At 34.3% G+C, this 11,311-nt stretch overlaps 1 protein-coding gene across 1 annotated transcript; it reads left to right on the forward strand.

Moving 5' to 3' along the window:
* Positions 1–2,099: 2,099 nt before the first annotated feature.
* LOC110608992 (histidine--tRNA ligase, cytoplasmic) lies at positions 2,100–10,806 on the forward strand. Its single transcript, XM_021748283.2, has 7 exons — positions 2,100–3,523; positions 4,012–4,191; positions 5,919–6,176; positions 6,754–6,888; positions 7,608–7,889; positions 9,484–9,624; positions 10,146–10,806. The coding sequence occupies exons 1-7, from the start codon at positions 2,186–2,188 to the stop codon at positions 10,449–10,451; spliced, it is 2,640 nt and encodes an 879-aa protein (XP_021603975.1). The 5' UTR covers positions 2,100–2,185; the 3' UTR covers positions 10,452–10,806.
* The last annotated feature ends 505 nt before the right edge of the window (positions 10,807–11,311 follow it).

Raw genomic sequence — 11,311 nt, forward strand, 5'->3', positions numbered from 1 at the left:
CTATTCTTATAAATATATATCACATATATAATATCAATCATAGCATAATTAATTTAAACGAAAAGCACAGGTTGGCTCTGATACCACTGTTGGAAAATTCCGAGATTATTGCAATCCAATTGCGCAGCGCTTGCTTGATTTCCTTTACCAGAATCCGAATGCTTCGTTTAATTCAAGAAAGTATAGGGACTAACCTGTTAATCTCGTTAAGAAGATATAATGGCGGACTGAAGGTGCTGTCTTTTCAAACGAACACCCTCTATTGTATCCACACGAACGTCTTCTATCCTTCTAGAGTGCTAGCTCTCTCAAGGATGGATAGATTATATGCTCCATAATCTGCAGCATTTTAGACTGAATTTTCTCAAAAATCACCATCACTCCTAAATTCGTAGTAGGAGTATTTATAGGTTTCAGTCTTTTTGTTTTTCCACAATTCTTTTCCTAAAAGAATTGTACAACTCTTTTCCTAAAAGAATTGTACAACTCTTTTCCTAAAAGAATTTTACAACTCTTTTCCTAAAAGAGTTGTGTTCAGAACCCACTATCACAATTTCACAGATACTCAAATATCTTTATGTGATAGAGTCTTTATATGTAATAGTTACAGATAGACTGCAGATCTTTTAAATATTATTATCTCATAATAATAAATAATTAATAATAATAATATTTTATTATTATTAATTAATATTAATATTAATAATAACAACACTTTATTATTATTAATTATACTAATGGGCTTTTAGCCCATTAATATAGCACATCAACAACGTTCTTGTGTGTGACCCAATAGGCTCATATTAATTGGCAATAGGCCTAGTCCAACAAGACCTATAAATCATAAGTGGCCTCTAGCAAGACATTATGACTACCCAATTAATATGAGGATTAATAGTCCGATAAAGCCTATTAAATAGAACATGTATTAATCTCTTTGTCTCACGATATCTAGTTTGAACATAAGTCATGGTCAATGTCAAACTTATAATGTTCAAACTTATGATTTCTCGATCTCTAAGTAGACTGATAAATTCAAATGATATTGATCACACTATCAATTCATTTGAGCACGGCCATGCATTTCTCGGTCTCACTTATCGAGGGGCCCAGAAGATATCTCTCTCAAAGAGAGGGACAAATCTTATCTTGATTGTTCACTTTCCTCTACATAATTTCTATTATGCCCAATCATAACCTTTATGACTGTCCGATTAAAAACAACGTTTGGTTATGTCAAAACATAACAGTCCTTATGTTAGAAACTATAACAATCTCAAGTCAAAGGATTAAGACATAACTATTTTGAGATTCACTTATGACATTAACCCATGTAGTGATCTCAGTGCGGGTCCATCCAATACTTTGTTCTCTAACAAGTATCTATGATTATTGATTATATCAATATATATATAATCATCTCATGATTATCAATCAATAATCATACTAGTTATATATTTATTATTATCAACATAATAATAAGTAACCAGGGATGATAATTATTATTATGTAACATGCAAACAAATAATAATAATAATAAAAGCCTCCAAAATGACATACAAATAGGTCCAAGATAATGGCCTATGGCATATACACTAACACTTTTACCTACATTTCTTTTCCGTAGGATATTAAATTGACTTGTTAAATAATTTATTTATTTATTTTATTATTACAAGTTTGCTGATTAAATAATTTTATAAATGTAAATTTCGATAAGATGATTTTATTTTAATAAATTACAGAGTTGAGATGATCTTCCTCTATATTATAATATGCGTATTGGATTAGTTGGCTATGTAAATGGTTTTACACCATAGTTAAAAATTATTAAACAACTCTGTTGATCCATATTAATACAAATCGGGTTTGTCCGTCAAGTTTTTTCCATTGAATAATTGGGTTGACTAACAGTAAATCGAGTTTGATTTTAATTGGAGGATCATTTTAGTAGCACTTAAATTTAGGACTAAATTGTCGTACAAACTTAAGTTGGACACTAATTTGCAGGTTTTGTTATATTTCAAGGATTTAATTGTAAATTATTCCAAATGCAAACTCTGGGACTTTGAGTACTTGAGTATTGCGCTTTTGTTCACTGGAGTCTGGGGCTTTTGAGAGAAATGATAAAACCCTAACACAAACAGCCCTTACCTCTCTCATCTTTCTTACTCGAAATTTTTCAATGGCTGAGAGAGGCGAAATGAAAGTGATCACCCTGGGTGGCAAGGGTTCTTCTCTTTCATCTTCCTCCTTTTACGCCGTCGCCACCGGGCAAGCTCAGCTACGTAATGACTCATCGGCGCTTGATAGATTGCTCTCCGATCAAAACCCTACAACGCCTCTCAAACCATTCCAGTTCTCCTTTCCCAAAACTTTCACCTCCATCGAAATTCGTGCCTCTCTCACTATTCTCCTCAATAAGTTCCTCCTCCACTCCAATCCATCCAACATCCGTTCCCTTCTTCCTAATTTCATTTCTAAAACCCTTAATTTGAAATTTGAGACTGGAAATTTTGACTCCATTGATGTGACTGAAGAGGAACGGCTCCTAATAGAGAGATCAGCTGCTCATGTATATGGCGTTTGTTCAATTCTGGACCATGAATCCGCGGCTTTAGCTTCAATTGTAGACGCAGTGGCTGCTTTGTCGTGTGAGGCGGCCAAGGCTGACGTGGCTGCGTTTAGTTCCATGGACACTGGAGATGGCTTCGTTGACAAGGAGGGGATAGGTGTTGCTGGAGACATGAAGGTGTTGCTTAATGGGTCTAAGTTTGTTGGTAAGTTTCAGAGCGAAGCATTTTCTAAGGTTCCCAAAATTAATGGGAGATTGAGGGAGGTGGTGAAGTCACTGCATTCGGTGACACGTGTCTCATTGAATTCCCGTGAGGAAGTCTACGAGGGTGATGCCATACCTGCGGTGTTAGCATTGTCTGCAGCTCTTAAGAGTTTGGGGAAGATTAGTTTGTGTCGGGGTAAAATGAATTTAGAGGCCGTGGGAAATGGAAGTCTGAAAACTGATTTGATAAGCATATTTGAGAAGAAATGCCCCAATGAGAATGTGTTAAGAAATGCCTATAAGCTGGTTTTGGATTCAGACTTTGAGGAAGACACAGGAAAATTTGTGCATGAAGTGAATGCTTTATTGGGCACCGTATGGAGTATTGTTGCCTGGGAGGGGATAACAGCGTTTTTTGCAATTGAAGGTGGAGAATTGATGAGTGCAAAGGGTGTTGAAGAAATTGGTGTGAACGGGGGAGATGAAAAGGTGGTAAAGAAGGCTGAGAAGAAGAAGAAAAAGTTGGCTTTGGGGAAAGGAACTAGTGTGATCGTACAATTAATTAAGGATAGGTTGCAGGGTAAAGGAGGGGATTCCGGTGATAGTTTGCAGGTATTGGAAAAGTGGGTTCAAGATCTTTTGCTGTTTCTGGATCCAAAGGAAATGGATTTTGATGTTTTGGTACTAAAAGTGAAAGAGATTGTGGAAAGCAATGAAAGTAGAAGACTTCCCAAACTTCCAAAGGTAATAAATTCTGATACTAACTTCACATTTATTTGATTCTGCTTTTGGTTCTCAACAGAGTCTGTTTTGTCTTTGTGAAACCTTTAGATTGAAATGAATCATGAAATTTGATCCATGTACCATGATGCTCTTGGGGGGTTGGGGGGAAGAAAGAGAGGGAGAGAGGGGATGCAGGGTTTAGGGATAGTGAATAATGACATTCAATGTAGGTAACCCGGAATGTCACAAAGAAATTGACTTTTCACCTTGAAAATACCATCTTTTTTTGGTAGATTGGAAACTGTAGGCAGCTTGATGGGTGTTTGTGGCATGTCTGTAGCATTTACAGTTAATGGACATAGGGGAGTTAATTATGCATGTAAAGCAATGCTGCAAATTTTTTTTGGTTCAATGAATACAGTTTTGTTCCCTGAGAATATGTAGTTATACTTATTTGAATTTGATGGAATCTTGCATTATTGTTTTGTGAATATCTTTTTAAATATTAGGGGACTCGTGATTTTGCCAAAGAACAAATGGCGATAAGAGAGAGAGCATTTTCAATAATAACAGAGGTTTTCAAGAGGCATGGTGCCACGGCCTTAGACACTCCTGCATTTGAATTAAGAGAGACACTTATGGGGAAATATGGCGAAGATTCAAAATTGATTTATGATCTTGCTGACCAGGTAAATAATTGTTAATTCTTGATTCAAGTGAGCTTATGTGTATTACTCTATTTATTGTTGTTGTTATTAGCTTTGACATTAGCTGGTATTTCAATTATAGTCATTATAGTAGTTTAGGTATGTGTGTGTATATATATACATGTGATTCCTTTTATTTTATTAATTGGTGTCATTGTGATTGGTGTTAGGTATATTTGTAGGTATCTCACAACCTTTCAAGTGCATTTGTTAAAACTAAGGAAACAGAAACAGAGGAGTAAAGTTTGGTTTCAGGCAAATGGATTTAGATCATGGCGACTGAATTGTGTATAGGCTTTGTTTCTCAAGGATGGTGACTGAATTGTTTAAAAATGATTCTTCATCTGTGATGAAGTCACGTGATTATTAGAAGGAAAAATAAAACACAAAAAATGCTGAATTTTCACACTTTTTTCAGAAATGGTCTATACATTTTTCCCCTTCCAATTTACCGATGCAAATTTACAAAATCACTACATATACTCTCTGGTGAAATTCCAGTGAAATCGATGGTGGGAGCTGCTGACGTGTACATCAGACTTTATAGTTCAGGTTGACATGGAATTTTTTTAAATAGAATACAAAAAGAAAACTAAAGAAAACATTCCCTCTTCTCCCTCCCTCTTGCCTACTTTCTCTACTCTATCATTCTCTCTCTCCCTCCCTCTACACTAAATTACCCTTACTCCCCCTCCTCTCTTGCTTTCTATCCCTCCGTCTCAAGTCTTGGGTCATGACCTGCAGCTTCTCCTACTGCATCCATTTCCTCATTCACAACCATAACCTCTTACCGCTGTACCCTTTCCTGTCCTACGAGGCACAACCTACAGTCCCCTCTCCTATTAATTTCACCATCCACCACCCCCTTTAACGTGTCATGAGCTGTCAAGCCCATAATTGCCTATGGCATCTAGTCTACTTCCAAACCTGACAAGGAGTGCATTTACTGCTTCTACTGGCCCTGTTGTCCAACTTGAAATCCTTATCATCTTTTTCTCCTCCATTCGCTTCGTGGGCACTTAACAAGAAAGACTATAAATTTTCTGATTTTATTTGTTGGATTATTATTTTTGCTTGAATTTTGTGTACCAATGCTGGACTTTCTAATGTTATTGTGCTTTGGTATCACATTTCAATTTTTGTTGATTTTGGTGTGCTTTTGGATGGGGGCATGGGTTGAGATTTGAGAGAGAGAGAGGAAGATGCCATTTTTTTTAAAAAAATAATTTTACATGTTAGCTTGAGCCATCAGGTATGATGTAAATGTCAGCTACTCTCTCCAACCATTAATTTCACCAAATTTGACTGGAGAGTAAAATTTTTGGTTGACTTGGTAATTTTGTAGGGCAAATTGGAAACCAAAATACAAGTATTTTATTAAAAAAGAAAACAAAAGTTCATCATTTTTTTGGTATTTTTCCTGGTCAATATGTACATTTTGGATAATCATAGAAAAAATTTTCAAATTTATTTATTTTAGTTAAACTGCAGTTTGTAATTTTGGTTAATTGTTTTCAGATGTGTTCTTCAATATATCTGCATGTGGTTTGTGTTTGTGGGTGCGTGTGTGTGTTTTTTTTATTGCATGGATTGTGTTTGGTTCTCTATGGACTATGTCTCTTTAATTTTATTGACTTAATGGGAAAGAGGGGATAGTTATTCATCGTTGTAACATATTTTGTTATGATTTCTTTATCCACATGTTGCAGGGTGGAGAGCTTTGTTCTCTACGGTACGACTTAACTGTTCCATTTGCTAGGTATGTGGCTATGAATGGTATCACATCCTTCAAACGGTATCAAATAGCTAAGGTATACAGAAGAGATAACCCTTCTAAGGGAAGATACCGTGAATTTTATCAATGTGACTTCGATATTGCTGGCCAATATGAAGAAATGGGACCAGATTTTGAGATTCTTAAGATTTTGACAGAATTGCTTGATGAGCTAGACATTGGAGATTTTGAGGTAATTCTTGCTAGTTGTTTTTACCTATATTTGGTAGCATTAGTTAAATGTTTAAGAGTGAATGCACTATGGTAGTTGATAATAGATAATGCTGATCCCTTCAATTTATATGTTAACTCTTATTACATATGATTTCAGATTGAGAGATTAGATGACACGATAAAAGCATGTCATGGAATCTTAAAATGAGAATGAAATTAGAGTTCTGGATCAGGATCAAAGACTTAAAGTATCTGTTTTTACCGACTCACTACTCAGACAAATAGAGATGTACTGATAAATTGTATTGTGGCTATTCCTTTCATTATTTTGTGAATCAGAATTTAAATTATTTTTTTATGGTTTCTTCCATTGGAATCCAACTGCTCTTACAGTACCATAATGGCATAACCATCAGTATACTTGCTAAAGACTGATTCTTCCCTTTTGTTTGCATATTGTGGTCTGGAACTGCTATCTATAGTCTATAGTTTATTTCATTTTTGTTTTCTTTTTGGGAGATAAATTTGAACCATCAAAATAATTTAAGTGCTGATTCAACCTTCCCTTTTTTTATTTTTATTTTTTAATGTGACAGGTTAAATTGAATCATAGGAAGTTGCTGGATGGTATGCTAGAAATTTGTGGAGTGCCACCTGAAAAGTTCCGTACTATTTGTTCAAGTATTGACAAACTAGACAAGCAATCCTTTGAACAAGTTAAGAAGGAAATGGTAAGATTTTGCAAATATGCAGCCAGCTTGGTTTGTATTTTGTTGAGTTTGCAACAAAACATCATTCAATAATATATCCTGTCTATTGGTTCAATGAGAAACAAATTCCTGATTAATCAATACATGTAGTTCAAACAAATTATTGATCTTAGTTAACCATGCAAGTTCTCTCTCTTAGATCATTTTAATTCTTCCAAAACAAGCTACTTAAAATTTAAAAGTGCAATCAGTAGTTGGTTATAAAAATATTGAAATATTAGTTATATATAGTAGAAGCAAGGTACTGTACCATGAATATTCTCGGGGTGAGTCGTGTTAGGAAGATGTATTCATCATTGACGATTTAAATATGTATATGAGATGGTAGATTTGGCCTCTTCATTTCTGGTCCCTCTAATTGTGCCTTTACTATTTCAAATTCCACAAGGAGGCTTTGAACCATTTTGAGTTTATTGTAATTATCAGTAACTTTATACTTTGTTCATTGTCATATGTTACCAAACAATTCTAAACAAATACTCCTTGTCAAATAATTACTATGTAATGTATACTTGGAAAATTGTTCATGTTTTCTCTGTATTGATGAATGATGACATTGTTTTGCTAGTCAGTTACGGGGTTACCAATTTCTTGAATAGTTTGCTAATGGTTTCACACGTTTCCTTTTTTTTTTAATAACTTAAAAATTTTTAATTGTATGATTCTTTAAATGTTTGGAGGTTGAGGAGAAGGGATTAAATGTTGAGACAGCAGACAGAATTGGCACTTTTGTGAAGGAAAGGGGTCAGCCTAAGGAATTATTATTAAAGCTTAAACAGGAGGGCAGCAAGTTTTTGGAAAACACTTCTTCTAAACGTGCATTGGATGACTTGGAGATTTTGTTTGATGCATTGGAGAAATCAAAGTGCATTGACAAAGTGGTTTTTGACTTGAGTCTGGCTAGAGGGCTTGATTATTACACTGGAGTCATATTTGAAGCTGTTTTTAAGGGGACTACACAGGTAAAATTCCTCTGGATATCTCTTTGTTGACTTGCTTAAATATTATTCTCATTACTTTTAGTATAATGCATGAGGAATATTTTAGCATAAATTATAATCTGTCGGTGTTCTTGTTGGACTATGATTGAATCAGTCAACAAGGAGATACTGTGGCTCATTTAGACTGTTGACCTGATGGATATATATAGTTATATAAATTCAAGACTAACCAGATTCCATGTCAAGAGTGATTCATAAAATTGCTTGAACAGTAAGGATCAACCTTGACTAGAAAGATAAAGATTGCAGTCTAGGTTTGTTCCTGCTTCTGCTGGAAAGTTGTAAGACTTCAAAGGATGCATTAGTTCATTGACATGATGGAGTAAAATGAATGAATCAGTGTTTTTCTTTGTACAGCAATGAATCAGTGATTGTGATTCTTCTTTCTCAACGATTTCATAAATGATGTTGAAAGTCCTTTCCTATTGGTTTAGTATTCCTTTATTTATGTCTTACATTAATTCTGATCATATCAGAAGTGCCACTGATTTGATTTCACAATGAAGTTAATAAATGGCATACATTCTTTAATGAGCACTTTCAACTGCCCTGCATCTCCCATCCGTGTAGTTGTTACTGTGATCATATCAAAAGTACCATGTTTTGTTTCAGAATAAAGTTAATTATGGCACATTCTTTAACAAGCACTTTAAACTGGCCCTGCGTCTTGCATCTGCATCAAGCATTTGAATTCGGTCTCTCCAAGGAAGCTATTCTATTCATAATGGAAGTGAGTATTAGGAAAGTCATGGTGTCTAACATCTATCAATTTTATTTAGGGTAGGTTTATTTCCAGTTTTCCACTTGCTTATCTTTAGCAATTGAAAAGTCACTGGACACGCTGTGAAGTATTGTTGACACACTGTGAGATGGGTTAAGGAGGTCATCTTAGTAGTAGTGGTTGCAGGTGATACTTGATGCTTGCGACTTCTCCAAAACTTTTGCCGAATCTTTTGTGTATTGATGTTTGATTTTTATGGTTTCTTGGGATGTGATAAAGGTTTTGAGAAATGGTTGAGATCAAGTTGGTTAATGATGCGATTTCAAGCTGTGTGGCAGAGAAAGACAGTGTGAGATGGTCTAACATCCTTCATTTACCCGTTGAGAAAGTTGTAATTTTGGCTCATTTTCTTCATCCTGATAGGTAATACTGTAATAGGATTAGAGAGTTTTTTTCTTCTGAAAGAAAAGAGTAAAGAATGGTTTCAGACTGCCACATAAACATCAAATTACCTCTCTCTGATGGTGCTCTGGCTTATTTAGCTAGCAACTGAAACATGCTTGACAGTGATGCCTAATTGTGATTCTGCAGTTCACTTCATTGGTTGATTTAGAATTATCATCATGATCTAAACCTAAGTTTAGTTACAGGATTTGGGATCCCTTTGACTGGGCAGTTGAATTTGATAAGCGCACAAAAAAAAAAAAAAGAAGTCTTATTATTCTCACTCTTTATTACTACTTTCCTCACTATTCTGATTTTCCTAGTCAATAATGAGGCAATGCAGCTCACGTGGTTTAATTCCTAAATTATACTGCCTCATTTATAACTCAGGTTGGTTCAATTGCTGCTGGAGGACGATATGACAACCTTATAGGAATGTTTGGTACAAAGCAGGTTCCAGCTGTTGGGGTCAGCCTTGGAATCGAGCGAGTATTTACTATAATGGAGCAGCTCCAAAAGGACCGTAATCAGGTGATAAGGACATTTCATGTGACTTCTATACATGTCTGATATATTTATTGAATAATATTTTACTTCTAAACTATGAATTCTTCACCTGGAGCCCAATTGCCAGGCAAAATTGAGACCTATTTTTTCATAAGCCTGAGTTGTTATTCTGCACTTATGTTAGTGAATAGAAAAGCACGTCTCTTACCACAACAAACCGTTTTCCCCCTTAATATGTTTTCTGCTACTTATGAAAAAATATTAGCTTCATCCTGTGATGGCCATTTCTGTATTACCGCCCACTGGTCAAAAAGTTGGTTCCTTCCAAAATGGAATGCTAATTTTGATATAATATGAACTAAGATTAGATGCATTTTTCATATTGCAAGCTTCTTCAAGGTGAAGTCTTTGGAAATAAGTTTACTGACAAACACTCTTACTGATATTACTATTTAGATTTGCCATAGGTAAAAAGTTGCTGGTCTCCAGTATACAGTAAAACTTGTTCAGAAACTGACTCCATTTTCTAATTTGGGTGTTGGCAGACAACCAGACCTACTGAAACTCAAGTTCTGCTTAGCATACTTGGAGATAAAAGTAAACTCTCTTTAGCTGCAGAGCTTGCTAGCGAGCTATGGAGTGCCAAGTTGAAAGCAGAATACGTTGTCAGTACGCGGTTTAGCAAGCACATTGATCGTGCAAAAGAGTCGAGAATCCCGTGGATGATACTTGTAGGAGATAAGGAGCTAGAGAAAGGGATTGTAAAAGTAAAGAACCTTGAGACCACAGTAGAAGAAGAGGTTCCTAGAAGTACATTTGTTGAAGAACTTACGAAACGGTTGAACCTCTGAAGATCTCTCATCTGGTAGACATAAAAATCTGTGACCATTGTTCTATTCAAGTACTCACGCAGCTCGTCCTGTGCCATGTAAGAGCAAGTCAAGCTTTACAGAAGCATTTATAAGTTTAATGGCTATGCTGGGCAATTTGGTATTGATACCAAATTCCCAAACAGTATATTTCCAAAGAGATTTCGATAGAACCTTTCTCTTTGAGTGGGTGTGGCTGTTTTTTGTTTTGATTTTCCTTTTTTTTTTAATTTTTTTTTATTTTGTGTTTTCTATATCTTCTCTCAATTATTTTATTTGGATTACATATCAAAGTTCCTAACTTCTTGAATAAGATATTTTTTCTGAGTTTTCGCTTGTTATGTGAAATATTTTTCAAGAAATTTTTCAAAAAAAATTGGTTTAAGAAAATAATTTATTTTTGTTATTTAATTGTAATATTAAAAAAAGAATTCGTGTGAATATAATTTATATATGAAAAGTTTTATTGTACTAATAAAATTTTTAAATCAAGAAAAATAATTTAAATTTAAAAAAAAAAGATTCAAGACTTTCTTAAGAATAGTCCAGGCTTGTTTACTTATAAAATCAGTTTTTAACTTTCTACTTACTCTCTTTCATTTTATCTGGAAAAACAAACCAAAGGCTTATAAAAGCAGTTTCTCACTTATTTGTTTTTTTAAAAATTTATTTATATAGTCTCATGTTCTTAAAAATAAATAATTATAAAACATATTTAAACTTTATTTTAGTTCTAATTTTTTTTAATATGTTATTTACTCATCTTATAATAATATAATTATTCTTTTTATGGCTGTAAATAAATATTCTAAAAATAACTTAATTAATTTTAATTATCAAAA

This window comes from Manihot esculenta, chromosome 2 (genome assembly GCF_001659605.2).
Source record: "Manihot esculenta cultivar AM560-2 chromosome 2, M.esculenta_v8, whole genome shotgun sequence".
NCBI classification, from domain to species: Eukaryota; Viridiplantae; Streptophyta; class Magnoliopsida; order Malpighiales; family Euphorbiaceae; genus Manihot; species Manihot esculenta.

Coding starts and splice junctions, on each gene's coding strand:
- LOC110608992 (XM_021748283.2), top strand. CDS start 2,186: ATGGCTGAGAGAGGCGAAATGAAAGTGATCACCCTGGGTGGCAAGGGT. Junction 6,177..6,753: donor TAGACATTGGAGATTTTGAG/GTAATTCTTGCT, acceptor TTAATGTGACAG/GTTAAATTGAATCATAGGAA. Junction 7,890..9,483: donor TTTTTAAGGGGACTACACAG/GTAAAATTCCTC, acceptor TTTATAACTCAG/GTTGGTTCAATTGCTGCTGG.